Source organism: Pelodiscus sinensis, chromosome 4 (genome assembly GCF_052426305.1).
Source record: "Pelodiscus sinensis isolate ZL-2025 chromosome 4, ASM5242630v1, whole genome shotgun sequence".
Taxonomy (NCBI): Eukaryota; Metazoa; Chordata; order Testudines; family Trionychidae; genus Pelodiscus; species Pelodiscus sinensis.
In genome coordinates, this window is record NC_143055.1 from 93,043,430 (window position 1) to 93,062,741 (window position 19,312).

A 19,312-nucleotide genomic window follows, 5' to 3' on the forward strand; every position below is an offset into this window, starting at 1 on the left:
TTAGAGACTTGGGTAATATTTTCAAAAGTGTGCAAGTGACATAGGTACCCCAGGTGCATTTTCAGACATAACTTAGGTGGTTAGGAACCTATATCTCATTCACTTTCACTGATACTGATCACATCTCAAGATTCAGCTTAGGCTCTTAAGCAGAACTGGTAAGAAATTTTCAGATGAAACACTTTTCCACCAGAAAATGCTGTTTCATCAAAAACCAACTGTGACGGACCCCGCGGGTCCGCACTAGCCGCGGGGGAAAGGCTTCCCCCCCGACCGGGGAAGCGCCGGTCGCGGGCGGCGGCAGAGCCGCTCCTGAGCCACGGGAACCCAGGCGCCGGGCAGCGCGGACGAGCGCGCGCTGAGGGAGGCGGGGGCAGGCTCAAGCCGCGGAGCTGCGCCCGGCCAGGGCGCCGCGTTGCCCAGAGGGGCAGGGCCTCGGGTACGCCTCCAGGGAGGCCCGGGGGGAGGCACCAAGGGGGCAGGGTTAACCCCCCTGACGTCACTCCCGGGGGACTTTAACTGCGGCAGTCCGACGACGAGCAAAGGGGGAGCAAGGAAGCGTCCACCCTGGCGTCCCGAGATACCAAGCCTCCGGAGCCCCGCACCAACAAGAAGGACAGCATCGGCAGCTGGAGGGCGGCGTTGGTACGGGGTGAGTGACTGGGAACGTGCTCGGCTGGGGGAGTGGAAGGAGCCCGGGGCGGGGCCATTCTGGCGCCTGTGGGCAGACGAGTTTAGGGCGCCGGCCCCGTCTGCCGTGGAGGGCCGCCCTTAGGCGCTGCACTCCACTTAGGGCCCCGGAGGAGAGGGTGGGCCCGGGTCCCCCACTCCCCACGACCCCTAACCCCAAAAACACCCCCCCCGAAACCCCGAGACCCCCGCGACAAGGGCATTGCGAGGACAGGGTCGCAACCCCGCCCAGCGGATGCGTGCCCTGTGAGGGTGAGACTAGGGGCAGGGACCCCAAGGCCCGCGTTCGGGCCGAACCCCTCCCAGCCCACTGGGAAAGGGGCGGGACATGGCCGCGGGTTCGCTGAACCCCCCTGCCACCTAGGGCAGGGGGGTGATCGCACCCAGCCTTTGTGCCACGCACAGACCCGGCTAGGGGTGAACAGGACGGACTTGAGGCGGAGGGTTCGCAGAGCCCCCCCTGCTCCCCGGGGAAAAGGGGCAGGGGAGCGGTGCTCGCACCCGTCACCCTGCTACACCAACATATACTGCAGCAATGAGTCTTTTTTGACAAAATTTTGATGGAAACCGAAGAGGTTTCTGATGGAACCTCGCCTGCCACCAGAGAGTACCAAAATGTGCCTGGTATCCTGCCAGCTCCCCTATCTGGCTCCTCAAGACCCCACCTGGCATTCTGACATGGAGCCAGAAGCCTGGAAGTTCTGATAGCCTGGCTCCTTAGCAGCCTGTTTGACAGGCTAGTGGGAACTCCTGCAAGACTGGAAGCTTCCAGCTCCCCAGTAGTCCAGGCTTCCTGGCACCAGGGCAGCCTGCAAAGTGAGCTGCTGAAGAATGAGACTCTCAGGATCTCAGAGTTTGCAGGATCCCCAAGTTGTGCAGCTCCTTGCCTGGCAGGTTGCTGGGGTCCTGGGCAACCTTGGAAACATTTCTAAAAAGATTGAAATTAAATGGCCAAGTTGGAATTCCCAATCTGTGAGCAATTTCTACATCTCATTTTTCATTCTCTTTTAGATGGGGAGGGGAAGGGGCCACGCATGCGTGAACTTTTCAGTATTTCCTGCACAATAGGATTTTCAGTCTCTGGCCAGTTCTACTACTAAATCACTTCGAAATTTTTACTCTTACTTAGCCAATAGCACTTACAGGAGAAAGGAGAAGTAGCTCTTTTATGTGCCCCCTTCCTGCTGATAACCCCTGGAAAAACCTTTTTGTGCAGAACCCTAGGATCCAGTTATGACCTGAGCTGTCACCTGAATCTATAAACACATTTGCATTTATACTACAAGCAAGAACTCATTAAAAAAATTCCCTAACCTGAAAGTTGTTTGATGGGTTAGTTAGTTTGCAAGTTCAGCTCTGGCAATGTCAGGAAGGTACAAATGAAACTACTGTATTTCAGATCACATAATATATATGTGTAAAGCTGAATAACTATGAAAATATGGACACTCATGCTTACAAATGATTTGAGCAATAATACTAAGAAACACAGGAGACTTATCTTCACAGTGTAGTTTAACATTAATTGAACTGCCAACGCTAAAAGTCAGCATATTTTATTTATTGATTTATAGCTGGTTATTGATAATGTGAACATACCTGTAAATAAAATGTTCCCTTAGGTTGTGCATAAAGCATTAAAAAGCTATAATCCAAATTCTGTTTAGTTCTCCACCTAAATATAAGCAACAAATTCAATTAAACTTTCTCTAGATTTCTCAATAGAGTTATCAGCATAGTGCAGGCATTAGAACACTGTTGTTACAAACTCTATACTAGCAACTACTCTTACTCACTATTAACTGGAACAGAGGAAAGCTAATAAAAAAAAGTTTGATTAAAAATAAACTCAGTTTTAGAATTTCCTCTAAGCACAGCACACAAACCAATTATACAAGTCAGATTAACTAAAACGCTCTTCTTGTTTTGTTATAAATAGTAATTGTCAACATAGTTATAATTTACTGAAATTTCACTATGCAAGTAAAATAGTGAGCTTTTATGAGTCAACACAGAAGCAGGTTGATAAACTTAATTTTAATATGTAATGGTAAAATGTAAATTTTCCTCTACAAAGTAAACTATCTCATTTTACTATCAATAAAGTATATATTTGTTAAGACTTTAAAGTACCAGATTTATAAAAAGTAATATGCAAAAAATGTCTATAAATGGATTACTATAATACATAGATATCTTATGACTTTAGTTATCAAATGCCATGCAAATTTCTGACCTAGGAATATTTTTAACTTTATTACCCAATAATAGATATATTCAGTTTTCAGTACCTCATCATTTTGTTCAGCTATACAGATCAAAGGGGTGATCATTTCATACTTGTCACCAAATCTTTTTCAGTCAGTCTTGCCCATATTGTTTCAATGGGGACAATAATAGTGATATGAATAAAGTGACTATGATTTGGCCATTTATCTAGTACCTAAAACCCTGTGGTTAATCTGTTCCTCATCCAAAACATTCCCTCTGAGAAGCGAGAATCCCTTAAAATCTATTGCACTCATCAGAAGACAGTTACAGTATATACTCAAACATAAGCCCATTCATTTATAAGCTAACTCCTCAAACTTACAGAGAAAAAAAAACAGAAAAAAAAATCACTAACCCATTTATAAGCCAACTCCAGAATACAGACTTCCAGTTCCAGCTTGTCAGCATGGGCTGAGGGACATGCAGGCTGCAGGCATGGAGCCTCTCAGCTCCCATTGGCTGCTGTTATCAGCCAATGAGAGCTGAGAAGGTCTGTGCCAGCAGCCTGTACGTCCCTCAGTCTGCGCTGCTTCTCGTGGCTTCCACTGGTTAATGGGCCCCCGCCCACCGGTCTTGTACCTTGGCTATAGGTAGCTCAGCCATACAGTCTGCCCTGCCCAACTGCCACTGCAATCCTAGTGTGGCTGCAGGCATGGAGGCTCTTAGCTCCCAGCCATGGGAGCTGAGAGGTTCAGTGCCGGCAGCCAGTACATTCTTCAGCCTGTGCTGCTTCCTGCATCTCAGGAAAAACCTGTTCATAAGCCAACCCCCACTCTTTACAATAGGATTTTTTTCCAAAAAAAGTCATTTTATGAATGAGTATATATAAGGTAATTTACAAGCCAAAATAACCACTCGGGGGAAAAACTTGAAAGGAGCTCAAGGCCAAAGTAGAAAGTGCTCAAGCACCCAACAGGAGAAATTCCAATACTACAAAGTTTATTTTCATCCCAAATTGGGAGAAATCAAAATCTGAATGGAATACAATTCCATAAAAGTGATTTAGAAATATAAAAAAATGAGCCTATTCAAACATTGAAATACTTCAGTTTAGTCTGTCAAACTAATTAAAATGTTTAATTTTGCATCACTTTGACACTGAACAATGGTGACCTGAGCTATAATGTGCCTCTTGGGAGTTGTAGTTTGTACATGTCACTCCACCAGTCTCTTCTCTGGGCCATGTTCCTCAGTTCAGCTGCATCTCCCATGACCCACCACCATCATTTGACCAGAGAAGAGATTAGGGTGATTCCTCAGAGAAAAATCCAGCCAAAGAAGAGACCAGGAGCATGAGGCATTATGGCAGCTCAAGTAGACACAGATCTGAGCTGAAAATAAACATTTTGATTTTATTTCACTAAAGTATTTCAATTTGGGTCAATCCAACTTGAAATTAAATATTTAATTTAACTGTTTCTGAATGAAGATTTAAAAACTTTGGCAAAAATCAAAATTCTCTGTGAAAAATGTCAAATTTTAGATATTGCATTTTGATTAAAAATTCTCAGTCAGCTCTACTAATATTAAAATTGTTTATTTGTATTGTTTTTGAAATTCCACCAACCTTACATATAAGAGAGTTGCTCCCTCACCTCACCTATAAAAATTTGAGTGTTACTGCAAAAACAAAATTATGCATGTGCATTTCTAATAAATTGGGTCTCGATGAGAGCAACTATGAATATTTCACTCATATGTACCAAATATGTTTCCTATCTAGAAAGAACGGGCTTCAATTTAAAAAAGCAACCCAATTTCATTTTTGTATGAAACATGCACTACTCTTCTGCTATCATCTCTGTTGCTTCAAACTGGCAGCTCATTGCTCTTGAGCACATGGAAGTAGAGCTATGAAAGCTGTTGGTGACAATCTAAACTTATTTTTGGTCTATGAAAACCTACTGGTTTCTGTAAACCAACCAGTTTCTGGTCATAGCTTCCTGCTAATGAAATTGAAGCAAGTGGGCCAATGATACCACCAGCAGTTAGTAAAGATGATTAATTATATTATATATAGAAGAAAAACAACAAAAGTTAGGCCATTTATCACCATACTATTCTAATCTTTATAAATCTGCGTCTGGCACTAAACATTTAGTTTCAAATGTGTTGGATTTTCAGAAGCAGAACAAGAGGGAGAATGTTTTGCTGTCATTCTGAATTTGATGGACAACAACAGCACTTATTTTCTCCATACTTGCACTTGTATGAAGTACATTTTCAATTACCTTCTGTTTAAACTAAGAGTGCTTTATCTCTGAAAAACACCAAACCTCATCAATTTAAATACAGTGGACTATTTAAAGGAGTTACTGTTGAACAAAATTCTTGGAAAAATTGTACATAGCCTAGCTTACCTTACTCTTTCCTTTGAGTCCCCAAATGTTTCCTTGAGATTAGAGAGGTCTGGGTAATAGGATGCAAGAGGGGAAATAACCTCAAGAACACCCGACTGCACTTCGTTAGGGAAGCTGTAAAGAAAAGATTAATAACTAAGGGCTAACTCAACAAAAAGACTCCAATATTGCCACTGTCAGCATTGCAATGTCTAACTTTTTAGGTATCCTGATGCTCATTAAAATCCTGAGCATGAAGTTATACAATGCATGGGGAAGCTAGGCACCAAAGAATGGGATTCTCAGAAACCAGCAAGCTGATCAGGGAGCTGCCTAAGCAAGTTAGTAGGAAATGCTGAGGAGAGAAGCAAGGTGTAGACTCCATGCTTCAAATGTGATTAGTGCCTAAGTGCAGGTCACAGGGAGGTGCCTACCTCCACTTGGAATGTACAGCCATGAACCCTTTCCTGGAGTTAGGTGCCTAAGTCAAGTCAGCCTTAGTTTTCTCACCAAAAAGGGAGCACAAGAGCCCACTCCACCAGTCAATGCCCCAGAGATGACAGCATTTAGGGAAATCTGGTTTTCAAATCCCTGCTCAACCTAGTTTCAAGCAGGGATTTGAACTTGGATCTCCCATGACAATTCCCTAATCACTGGGCTGTTGAGTACTACAGTCACAGACCCTTCTCATTTATTTCTTGATCTGCATGCCCCCGACTGTCTGGCATGCCCTGAGAATTCCTACCAGATCAAGTTCCACAGGTGAGACAGGCAGAAGAACAACTAGTTTGAGAGTCCTGCTGGGATTTAGATATCAGTGAGGGTGCTGAGCCACAGCTCACCACAGTCAGGATGTAGGTGGTTTGGTGCATGCCCACTGGCATAAACTTTAGTGCCTAAGGAATTTAATCAACTATTGGTTTAGGCAGTAACTAACTAGACATTTTGAAGATCTCAGTGGTTGCTTAAAGGGGCAGTTAAGTAATGTGGCAAAAGGGGGTGTGATTTCTAAAGCACAGTCATGTGCTGCACATTGATTTGTTCATGTAGATTTTTCTGGTGCATGTCAAAGGTTCCCTAGTCTGCTTTTATATCATGCTATGCTGTTTGAACACTAAGGAACCCTCAGACCTGCCACTGATGCACTCTACATAAGCCAATTCATACACATTGTAGGGTACTTGAGAAATCACTCCTTCTTACAGTTCATTATTCACCATGTAGATAAACCCCATATCCTTTTGTGGATCTAGCTCCCAGGTACTAATCCTGGCACAAATATTTGTGCAGGCAATTGCTATCTCCGTGTTCAATCCCAGACCATGTGTGCATGGACAAAAAGATGTGTTTTAAAAATAAAGTTTATTCAACTGAGTTAGCTAAACACAACTGAAAAGCATACTGAGGCTTGGTCTACACTTTACAGTTTTATGGGAATAACCATTTTAGTTCAGACATGCTACTAAATTAGTTATATTAGTAAAAGCCCAAATGTGAAATACTGGGAATGGGATTATTTTCCAGAACATGGAAAGGGAGGGGGCTGCTGTTTGGAGGGATGCCATACTGCAGAATGACTCTCAGGGCTATGAGCACAGAAGAGAGCTATACTGCAGAGTGACCATTGGGGGCAGTTGCACCATCAAGACAATAGCAAGCTAGGGCTCATTTTCTTGCCTGCCATGAGACCAGGTAAGTAGCACCCTCTGCCCCAAATCTGTCCCCACTCTCCTGGCCCTTGGCTGCAGCACCATGGGGTAAGAGAAGGTCCCTGCTGTCTGAGGGGAGAGAGAGAAGGCCCATGCCAGATGGAGGGACCGGGGGAGAGGGGAAGAGAAGGCTTGTGCCAACCAGAGGGGCTGGAGGGGGGAGAGAAAGTCCCACTGGATGGGACTCCCCACGTGAGCTCCTCCCTCATCCCCCAATCCTCATTCACACACACACCCAGCCTCCTGCCCTGCTCCCAACTTCTGTAAGGCCGTGCCCTGATTCCTGCACCACCCACACACTGCCAGCCCCCTGCCCTGAAGGACCCAGGCAAAACTGGATAAGTCTTCTATAAAGATGACTTATACTAGGGATGTTAGCATATAGTTGTTTAAATGATTAGCTTGTAAGCCTGGGCTTATTGGTTAATCCAAATGACTACATGCACTCCCTCCTCCCTTGCTGCCTCTATATCAGCAAAGGGGGAGGCAGGAGTTAGTGTCCATGGGGAGCTGCCTTTAAAGCAGGCTCCCCAGGAGCCCTGGATCTCGCTGAACTGCCTTCTCCCATCCCACCTTCAAAGTACAGATATCAAGTAGAACAGGGAATGTTTAGTCAAACGTGATCAGGTTATCTTTGGGTTTGTTGGACTTCTCTGTGCTGAGGCCATTTACTACCTGTCTTTTTTAAACTGAATCCCAGGGAAGCAAATTGGTGCCTTTACTCTTTATTTTTTAGTTAGCAACCAAGTAAAATATGTTTTCCTTGTTTAGTGAATAAAAATCACCATTTTAAGAACATGAACTGATTTCTGTGTCCTAGAAGGCAGGTGATTCTGTGTGCACATGCCTAAGACTGCAAGGTAAGCTATTAAGAGTGTTTTTTAAGCTCTCTCCGAAGGGAGGGTAAAAGAGCTTGAGGGTACCCCACAGGAAGAAATTTTCAAATGCATTTTCCTGGATTCTCAAACAGGTTTTTGCATTTGGATGGTGGCAGTGTACCATCTAAGATCAGGGAATCTGTGACCTTTGGGAGTTTTTAAAACAGACGCCTTTAGTGGCAGGGTATTTTAAAGTCTCTTGTGGGCCCCCACCTTTTGCACTTTAAGTGCCAAAGTGGGGAACAGCCTTGGCAATGTTTTAGAAAGAAAAAGGGCAAACAGACCGCTTGGTTAACATGAAAATCAGAAGCTACTTTCATGAGAAATTTTGGATGAGGACAGAGAAAAACTTTATCCTTATGGAAAACTGTATTGGGGAGTTCTGACAACCCACCCTTTTGGCTGAGGTAATTGCCACTAGAAACTATGCCTTCATGGAAAGATGAAGGAGAGAGCAAGTTGTCGGGAGCTCATAGAGAGGACCCATCAATTATGTTAGGACTAAGTTCAGATCTCGAGGGATGGAGTTTTCTACACGTGGATGTAATTTGACTAAGCCCTTTGGGAATTGGCTATGGGGTTTGAAAAAAGGGATCTATCATTTACCAAGAGGCGGAAGGCCAGAATGGCTGCTAGTTGCATCATTATAAAGTTGTCTGTTTTAGATACAGCAGACAGTCCACTATAAGGTTCAGTGGTGCCTTCTCCAAATATATTCCTTTCACATGATACCAGATGAAGAAATGATTCCATTTAGCCATATAAGTGCATCGATTTGAGAGTTTTCTGCTATTCAAAAGCATTTGTATTGTCCTTAAAGCAGGACTTTCCAAAAGGTATCAGCCATGAAGCATCTATGCTGTTAAATGAAGAGTTTGGAGGTTGAGATGGAGCACACACCCAGGTCCCAGAAAACTGCATCCGAATCCAATGGAAGAAACAGGGGAGACTCAACTGACAAGGATCTGCATACAGAAAGGAGTAAGGGAAGAACCTGAGTTAATAAGAAGGAACTAAGGAGGACTGGAGGTGGCTCCATTCTCTTATACCAGAATGTATGATGAGTGATGAGAAAGGGTGCTTGAGCCATTGCAATGATACCAATAAAGGAAAAAATCTGGAATATCTGTGCATATGGACAAAGTAGAATGGATATGTGCAATCACTCAAAGAAGAAGTTCAAAAGCTATACCAGGATAAAGTGCCTTTATACTGATATTACTACATTCACATGGAGGGCTGTACAACTTTCTAGTGTAGAATCACAGAACTGGAAGGAACCTTGAGAGGTCATCAAGTCCAGTCCCCATTGCAGGGCCAAGTACCTTCTAGACCATCCCTAACAGGTGTTTGTCTAATCTGCTCTTAAAAATCTCCAATGAGGGAGATTCCATAACTTCTCTAGGCAATTTATTGCAGTGTTTAACCACCCTGACAGGAAGATTTACTAATGTGCAACCTAAACCTGCCTTCTGCAATTTAAGCCCATTGCTTCTTGTTCTATCATCAGAGGTTAAGGAGAATACTTTTTCCCTCCTCCTTGTAACAACCTTTTATGTACTGGAAATGTCCCCTCTCAGTCTTCTCTTTTCCAGACTAAACAAACCCAGTTCTTTCAGTCTTCCCTCATATATTTTGTTTTCTAGTTGACAAGTATTCAATTCTTTTGTAAGCTCAATTTAAGATCATTAAGAAATCTGGACTGATCATGTTCTAGTCTTTTTTGCCAGTGCAGACAAGGTCATATTGACTTGATTTGGATTCCTCATGAATATAAAAGCTTATTATACAAGCCTCTGTGCAGGATCAAGGACTATCCTGCATTTGTTGAGAGTAGATATTTAATAAATGTTTTACTTCAGAGTAGTATTTATTATTTGGGCTAAGTAAATCTTTAGTAGTACTCTACTGACTTCAGTAGGCATAGGACTACTTAAGAATTTTCAAAACTAAGTCCATAATTTTATATAATAAAACAAAAAGTACAAATGAAAGATTAAAAACAAATAGGAGCACATTGATGTAAGAGAAGGTAGAGTATATATAACAATTAAAAAGATCTGTCCTTCAATAACACTTCTAGGAATTATAAGCTATATGTACTAAGGGTAATCAATTCAGAATCAGGTTTATGCATCAGAAAAATAAACAGCAACACCATTAATACAAAACAGGGTACAAAAGAATTGTGAGAGACCGAAGAGCCATGCAACCCAGTATTCTTTCTTCTAACAGTAGCCGAGGCCACGTCTCAGAGGGAATAAACAGAACAGGACAATTATTGAGTGATCCATCCCATCATTCAGACCCAATTTCTGGATGTAAATATGATCTACTGCACTCTATCATTCAATGGCCTTTTCATTTTCCACCCTGCTTGCATTTAATTGTTCTTCTTTAGTGAGTATAAGTTGACACTTACAAGCAACATCAACAATGCAATGTTTTTCAATGTAGTTGCAGTCAATACTTCATTTAAACAGGCAATTCAAACACTAGTCCTTTCAAGCAAAGACTTTCAGTGTTTCAAAAGCATGTGTTACTACAGGTTGTACCTCCCTTAACCAGGACTCTCTCGTTCAGCAACATCCATGGTCCGGCAGGACCAGGGATGTTCCTGGACCACAGAGCCAAGGTATAGGGAGGTTGGGCTATGGGGCAGGAGCATGGCGGGTGGGGGCAGCAACTCACCTGGGAGTCCCATGGGGGGGGGGCAAAGCAGAGTGGGTGGCACAGCAGAGAGTTCCTCTTGTGGCCGGGAGGTAATAGGGGTTGGCAGTGACTACTGAGCTCCAGCCCCAACCGTGGAGCTCATGTCTGACAGCAGTTGCAGAGATCTGGCAGAAGTTGCGGTGCTCCAGCTCCAGCTGCAGAACTTGGGTTCCAGCTGAGGCTGTAGAGTTCCAGCTGTGGAGCTCAGGGTCCGGTAGTGGCAGCTAGGGAGCTCCAGCCTGAGGAGCCATGGCTGGGGCGCAGCAGTGGTGCCAGGCTGGAACCCTACCAGAGGCCACGAGTTCAGCATAGGCCATGCTGGGAGAGACCTCCCCTGGTGCGGTAAATACCCTAATTTGGGACCAGTCAAGTCCCGAGGGTGCCAGACAAGGGATGTCCAACCTATAGTGTAAACATCCACCAGGGACTAGGTTAAGAGCAAGTAAAATTACAATGAAAATCTTAGTCTTGAACTGTATTTCTTCATAACAGTCACACTTGATTTCAGCCTTTCAAAATCTTTCAAAACTACTTCACATTGACTGTCAATACAGAGAACTGAATTAGTTCAATTCATTGAAGCAGACTGTTATCCAAGGCCATGGGCCTTGAAAAATTAGAACTGCTACCCAAACTATCAAAGACAGTGTCACTGAACTCTGAACAGACTGCTACATAGTTTAGGAGACTGAAGTCAATGGGAATACAAAAGTACCTTGGATTGCACTATTAAGTTCTTGAAAAACAGGCTTACACTGAAGAAAATATATCTATCAAAGGTTATGTTGCCTAGTTTAGGAGGTGAATACTATTACTTTGGATAGTATGGGTTGTAAACTCGCCAATTAATGTGTTCAGAAGATAATAAGGTTTTTGTCCCAAAATCAGGCTACACAGAGTATGTAAAGCACCCTATGGAAATAAGAAATCCATAAGAAAATATATATATGGGCAAACACACAGTTTAGCCTGGTCCACAGACAGAACTGCAATCTAAAATCACTGAATAAAGGCATGTTTAGGAAATGCAAGTAACGGCAGCAATGGCACCATTTCAGCAATCTTTAATTTTATAGTTCACTGTTGAAACACTGCAACTTTTTATGAAAAAACTGAAAAACAATTAGCCATACAATGTGTCCTGAAGAAAGACTTACCTGGTTCTAACACTTTCTGCAATACTGTTAACATACTCTGCATTCACCTAAGGAAGAAGAATAACAAAGAAGTATCTAACACACATCCTCATTTTCCCCAATTTAGTATTTTCAGTCTAATTGGCATAAGCATACACACAAAACGCTTCATTGCCTATTTTTTTTATGCTAGGCACCCCAGAAGCAGGTTTCCAGCCAATGGAGGTGTGGAGCTAGTGCTCAGAGCAAGGCCAATGTGTGGAGCACTGTGCACTCCCCAACCAGCGCCTAGGAGCTGGGCCTGTTGCTGGTCCCTTCTGGAGCACAGCAAAGTCTGCAGCACGAGGACAGGCAGGTAGCCTGTCCTGGCACCCCCACTGGTCACTTGACCACCCTGCAGCAACAAGACCCAGTGCCTGACATTCCACGACCCAGTACTGGGTCACAACTGCTAGTTTGAAAACCACTGCCCTAAGCCACTTTACTCCTTTGAAACTAGGAAATTACACCAAGTTAGAAAGTGACCCTGAGGATTCCTGGGGCGGGATTCTACCCTTCCAATCTTATACTACTCTCGCAACTTAAAGTGACAAGAAAAATTCTTTAGCTGTCTGATGGGAATTTCCTCTGGTGCAGGCACTACGCAAAGCTGCTGTATCAGCCTTACACTACAGAGAAAATGTTCTGGGAGAGGGACAAGGTTTAAATCCATCTTAGCCTCCCCTCCCTCTGGGGTTTATCTATGTGCACCTAACTTACCACTCAGTGTAGGCAGGGATTGTTTTAATTAATACTGTGTCAGTTGGTTATGGGAAATCTAGTGTATTTCTGCCTCTGCCCTCCATAAGGGATCCAGAGGCAACAACTTTAACTCCCACTGAGGAGCCATTGGAGCTCCACCAGCAGGAGACACCATGGAGTTGTCCTGCCCACTTCTCTTTTACTGCAAGTATTTCTCACTTTTATGCCAGCTATAGTCTATTACTGCATACTCATCATAAATTGCTTCTTTATGCCACTGCAACCTAGACCCATTACAGAGCAGGGCTCCCTATTTTACAGTGGGATTAGTCCTGGTAGTTTACATTTTAAAATTAAATTGCTAAATTTAGCTAGACTAGAAACTAAGCCAGTAAATTGATATTTTCATAGTGATCTGGACCACAAAGAGATGTTAGGATGATATTTAGCAGACAAGGTGATCCAGGTATAAATGTATAGTTGAACAGTTATAAATGTGGTTAACTATATGTCTTTATCTTTAACATTTGATAACTACATTTAATAAATGAGTGGAAACTAGCAGTTAAAGGAAGCACAAAGACAGATAGATTGTGAGAACGGATGTGGGTCTTGAACAGTTTCCCAACCCCCACCATCTGTCTGCAAGTAGTTGTTGCTAACTAATGCACTTACGTTAGGTGTATTTCATAGCTATCATTCTTTTACCATAAGAACAAGAGATTTAGGGAGAGGAAAATTCCCACTTACCCTAAGCAGCCTAATTTATGCACATTATTTTCAAACTATGTTTTGTAGATATTACCACAATATTTGCTTTTCTCAGAAAAAAATGTCACTTCACATGCAATCTTCTAGAGCACTGTTTCTGAAAGTATACTGCAGAAATACTTTCAGAAACACTTTAATTGGCCGCCCTGGTTTGTTTATGTACTGGTGCCACGGCCACGGAGTCTCACTGCTCCCATTGGCTCTGTTTCATCCTTTGCAGCCAAAAGGGTCAGCAAGAAGTGGCGTAGACTGGGCCACCGCTTTCCGCAGCTCCCCTTGGCTGCAAAGGATGGAAACGGAGCCAATGGGAGCCGTGAAGCTCCATGGCCGCAGTGCCAGTACATAAACAAACCGGGGCGGCCAGTTAAAGTGTTTCTGAAAGTGTTTTCGTGGTACACTTTCAGAAACACTGTGCTAGAGTATCAAAGCACCTTGTAAAATACTTATACTTCTAAATACTGACGAATATCTCTATTTCTTTCAAAGTAAGTTAATAAGCTCATATTTTGTCAGGTTCTATGGAGGCTTTGTGGATGACAATTTTTTCTATTCCTTTCATTCTGATTTTATATGAAGAAAGAGTGACTGGAAGCAGAGCAAGAGTGCCTGTGAACATAACGTGACACTTCCAAAAGCAATGATTACAAGTAAATGGAAATGCTTCACACACTTCTATACTCACGCAGATTTCTATATTGTCCCCTTATTAACATTAAAACACCTGTTCAAGTAACTTACCTCTGCTACAAAGATAACCACTACACAATCATTCTTCTGCTCTGAAGACATCTCATAGAAGAGAGAGTTCAACGTGCCCATCAGATAACTCTGTTTTTCCCTTTTCACAGTAGGAATACCCATCACCAGGGAGACTGCAAACAGAAATTAAAATAACATAATTTAAAGTCAAATAGAGGCTATATAGTGGCTTTTTTCAATTGTATATGATGAAAATAAAACACGGAAAAGACACTATAGCAACTTCAGTAGACTGATCAACTTGTTAATATTTGTTCAAAGTTTTGACAGAGTACGAACTGCCATATGGCATGGAACATACTGTGTGTCCTGATCATAAATGAGGTTGAAGACATTTTCATTTGAGTGCAGTAGGCATTGGGTCTACCTTACATAGCTGTCAAGCAGTTCTGAGGACTCTGACCACATTTACACAGAGATGCTACATTGTTCTACTTTTGTGCACTCTGACTGCAACAATTTAAATATACAGTACTGTGTATTTATGCCATTTTGTTTTGCTGGCTCCAAGCTTGTTTGAATTAACTGCTCAGCACTGTGATCTGTGATTTTTCTTTTAGTGCATTCTGGGATGACTACCAGAACAACAGGAATTTGGGGATTGGAAGGTTAAACTAATAATCTCCCATGATTCCTCTCTTGACACACATTAATTCTGCGAAAACTATGTTAGAACTGTTAGCATTTTAATAATAATAGTCATTAATATAAACAGAATCAAGTACGTGCATTTGGCTTTGCTGTTTCTTAAGGCTGTTGATGCTTGTAATGGTGTTCCCAGGGTTCATCTTAGACTGTGGGACTGCTGAGAACTTTGTCCTACCAACCCGGACTCCCTCTCACACAGTGATGCTTGTTGGCAAGATACACTTACTACAGATACTGCACTTATAGACATCCACAGGCAGGGACATAGTCAAATGATTTACTAGAATGCTTCTCCTAGCCACTCCTTAACCAACAATAGAGAGACTTCAGCCAATTCCATCCAGTTCCCCATCCTTACTTACATCCCAGGGCACGTCTATACTTGCTTTCACTTTTGAAATAAAATATGCAAATTTGGTGTGAATTTGCATATCTTCTTCTGATCGCTTTTTTGAAAGTGGTTCTTTCGAAAAAGTAAGTAGTCTAGACGTAGTTCTTTTGAGGAAAAAAAAACTTTTTTGAAAGAACCGTTCTTCCTTTAAAAAATGAGGTTTACATGGTGAGATTTATAGTGAAATGAGATTTACAATGAAAGCAAGTCTAGATGTGCCCCGAGAGCTACATGGTCTTGGTCTGGGAGAAACCTGAGCAATGTATGTTCTTTACCCAGTCCATCCCTCCCTCGATGTGGAGAGGACACATACTAGGCTTTGTAAACTAAGCAGAGGTTTCTCAAGGACTTCAACTAAAATGCACTGTTTTAGGTAGAACAAAACAGATTTATTAACTACAGAAAGATTCATTTTAAGTGATTAAGAGTTTGCCTACAGTATTGCTTAAGTCAATGTAAGTCACATCACTCAGGGGTATGAAAAAGCTGCGTCTCTGAGGGTATGTCTACACTACAGTGCTAATTCGAACTTAGTTCGAATTACTTAATTCGAACTAAGATAATTCGAACTAACGGATCCAGACTAAAAAACTAGTTCGAATTAGCATTTTGCTAATTCGAACTAGCATGTCCACATTAAGTGGACCCTGAACCGGGGTTAAGGATGGCCGGAAGCAGTGCCGGCAGGGCATCAGATGAGGACTTAGAGCGTGGAGCTGCTGCCTCAGGCTAGCCGAGGGCTGTGCTTAAAGGGACTCGACCCCCACCCCGGACAGACAGGGCACTCCAAGCCAGGACTGCTTTGCAAGCAAGGCACCCCTGAGAACTGAGTGCCCACACTGGGCACATCACAGCACTTGGCCACCAGACCGGCTGCACTTGCCGCAGGCTGCCAACTGGGGAGAGGGGGCAATTGGGGGGCTGCAGGAGAGCTTCCACCCCCAGAAGCCCGCAGAGCCAGCCCAGTCCTCCCCATCAGGGGCTCGTACCCCATTCCTCCCTCACCTCCTTCCACTTACCCTTCCCTAGCCCCCCTTCCTGATGTACAAAATAAAGAAAACGTGTGGTCAAAAATAGAATCTCTCTTTATTGAACAAAACTCGGGGAGACTGGGAAAAGGAGGTGGGAGAGGGGAAGAGAGAGGGGAGGGCAACTAAAATGATCAGAGGTTTGGAAGAGGTCCCATATGAAGAGAGGCTAAAGAGACTGGGACTTTTCAGTTTAGAAAAGAGGAGACTGAGGGGGGATAGGATAGAGGTCTATAAAAGCATGAGTGGGGTGGAGAGGGTGCATCAAAAAAAGTTCTTCATTAGTTCCCATAATAGAAGGACTAGAGGACACCAAAGGAAAGGAATGGGTAGCAGGCTTCAAACTAGTAACAGAAAGTTGTTCTTCACAAAGCAAAGCGTCAACCTGTGGAACTCCTTGCTGCAGGAGGCTGTGAAGGCTAGAACTAGAACAGAGTTTAAAGAGAAGTGAGATCAAGTCATGGAGGTTGGGTTCATGGAGTGATATTAGCCAGGGGGTAGGAGTGGTGTCCCTGCCCAAAGTTTGTGGAAGGCTGGAGATGGATGGCACGAGACAAATGGCTTGGTCACTGTCTTCGGCCCATCCCCTCCAGGGTCCCTAGGGTTGGCCGCTGTCGGCAGACAGGCTACTGGGCTAGATGGACCTTTGGTCTGACCCAGTACGGCCATTGTAAGCTCAGGGCTCAGGGTCGGGGGTCTCAGTGGACCACCTTGATTTTCATGCACACCTGCTCCTGGGTGGCCAGGCTGGCAGCTCTCCTGCCCTAGATGGCCACTTTCCTGTGCCTAGTGCAGAGGTCGTGGACGAGGTCCACGATGTCCGCACTAGACCAGGCAGGTGCCCGCCTCTTGCGGTCCAGGGCAAGCTCCCGGGAGCCGCCAGCCTGGTCCTGGGAAGAGGGGGAGGGCTGGGGGGCATCGGGTGGCTGGCTCGAGCCATGCCAGGTGCAAGGTCTGCTAGCTGGGTGCTGGCAGGCTTGCACCTGGCACGGGCATCGTAGCCAGCCCGTGCCCCTTTAAGGGGTCCGGGACCGGGAGGGGGGCAATAGAGTTTCCCTGGTGTTGGCCAGAGTGGCCACCAGGGAAAGCTGGGGAGGGCTAGCCTCCCACTAGTTCGAATTAAGGGGCTACACACCCCTTAATTCGAACTAGTAAGTTCGAACTAGGCTTAGTCCTCATACAATGAGATTTACCTAGTTCGAACTAAGCGCTCCGCTAGTTCGAATTAAGTTCGAACTAGCGGAGCTCTAGTGTAGCGCCTATCAAAGTTAATTCGAACTAACGTCCATTAGTTCGAATTAACTTTGTAGTGTAGACATACCCTGAGTGATCTAAGTTACATCAACTAAAAGCAGTGTCCAACTCACACTCTATTGGCAAGACAGCACTTTCCCATTGGCATAGTACCTCTTCACCAGACACGCTACAGCAATGCAGCTGCATTAGTACAGCTGTGCCAATGTAGCATGGTAGTGTAGACTTGCCCTATAAATAAATAAGCACAGAAATCAAGGTTGGTCACCTACAAAATAAAAGTAAATTTGCAATCTGAGTTCTATAAACTAAATAGGATTTGGAGCAAGACAGGTCTCACCCTGATAGATGGCACAAACCTCAATTCACAGATTTTCAGTAGATAGGCTAGAACTCTTCTCCAGTCCAAGACCACCCTCCCCAATTCAAAGTCTTTGTCTTCCAAACATGTTTCCAAGTGTTGAGTTACAGAGGGAGTGAAGACAAATCATGATGTCATTTTCTTCTTGATAGTTTCTTCCAGCTTGCTGAAAGGAGCTGTGTGTGTGATGTGGAGGGTATGTGTAATGTGGGTGGGGGGTCCACGCCGTGGTTAAGCAGTCTCCACTATCTATGTGCACTCTTTGGGTGTGTCTAGACTACATGCCTCCTTCGACGGAGGCATGTAGATTAGCCAGATCGGAAGAGGGAAATGAAGCCGCGATTAAAATAATCGCGGCTTCATTTAAATTTAAATGGCTGCCCCGATCTGCCGATCAGCTGTTTGTCGGCAGATCGGGGCAGTCTGGACGCGATGCGCCGACAAAGAAGCCTTTCTTCATCGGCACAGGTAAACCTGGTTTCACGAGGCATACCTGTGCCGATGAAGAAAGGCTTCTTTGTCGGCGCATCGCGCCCAGACTGCCCCGATCTGCCGACAAACAGCTGATCGGCAGAACGGGGCAGCCATTTAAATTTAAATGAAGCCGCGATTATTTTAATCGCGGCTTCATTTCCCTCTTCCGATCTGGCTAATCTACATGCCTCCGTCGAAGGAGGCATGTAGTCTAGACACACCCTTTCAGAAGGCTCTTGGATGGCTGTTGGGAAAATGGATCCTCTTCCTTTTATTAGGCCATGAGGACATCTGGGTACTCCACTGTTGTACCTGAAAAGCTGCTTGTGTGTGTTTCCAAACACACAACATATTTTAACAACACAGGGTATGTCTACACTACAGCACTAATTCGAACTAACTTAATTCGAATTAGTTAATTCGAACTAAGCTAATTCGAACTAGTGCATCTAGAACTAAAAACTAGTTCGAATTAGCGTTTTGCTAATTCGAACTAGCATGTCCATATTGAGTGGACCCTGAATCGAGGTTAAGGCTGGCCGGAAGCAGTGCCGGCAGGGCATCAGGTTAGGACTTAGAGCATGGAGCTACTGTCTCAGGCTAGCCGAGGGCTGTGCTTAAAGAGACCCGACCACCACCCCGGACAGACAGTTCTCAGGGGTTCCCCGCTTGCAAAGTAGTCCTGGCTTGGAGTGCCCTGAGTGCCCACACTCGGCACATCACAGCACTTGGCCATCAGCCCGGCTGCACTTGCCACAGGCTGCCATCCAGGGGAGGACAATCGGGGGGCTGTCAGGATCCAGGAGGCCCTGCAGGAGAGCTTCCACCCCGAGAAGCCCGCAGAGCCACCCCAATCCTCCCCATCGGGGGCTCATACCCCATTCCTCCCTCACCTCCTTCCACTTATCCCTCCCTAGCCCCCCTTCCTGATGTAAAAAATAAAGGACATGTGTTCAAAAATAGAAACTCTCTTTATTTAACAAAACTGGGGGGGGGGGGGATTAACCTCTGGGGAGACTGGGAAAAGGAGGTGCGAGAGGGGAAGAGAGAGGGTGGAAGAGGGAAGGGGGAAACCTGGGAGGAGGGAGCTGGAAGGGGGAAGCCAGGGGAAGAAAGAGGAGGGGAAGTATAAAACTATGGTATGCCATAT

The 19,312-nt window shown here is 44.4% G+C and overlaps 1 protein-coding gene and 1 long non-coding RNA gene across 2 annotated transcripts in view; one reads left to right on the forward strand and one right to left on the reverse strand.

Annotated features, from left to right (window-relative positions):
- LOC102460821 (alpha-1,3-mannosyl-glycoprotein 4-beta-N-acetylglucosaminyltransferase B) overlaps positions 1–19,312 on the reverse strand; it is a 93,174-nt gene that overhangs the window by 43,408 nt on the left and 30,454 nt on the right. The window contains 4 exon segments of the mRNA XM_089777991.1: positions 2,290–2,365; positions 5,322–5,435; positions 11,757–11,803; positions 13,986–14,119. Coding sequence (XP_089634117.1) covers positions 2,290–2,365; positions 5,322–5,435; positions 11,757–11,803; positions 13,986–14,119 — 371 coding nt within the window.
- On the forward strand, positions 489–13,406 carry LOC142829581 (uncharacterized). Its single transcript, XR_012904128.2, has 3 exons — positions 489–652; positions 7,781–7,869; positions 8,708–13,406. It is a non-coding gene; the product is annotated as an uncharacterized LOC142829581 (long non-coding RNA).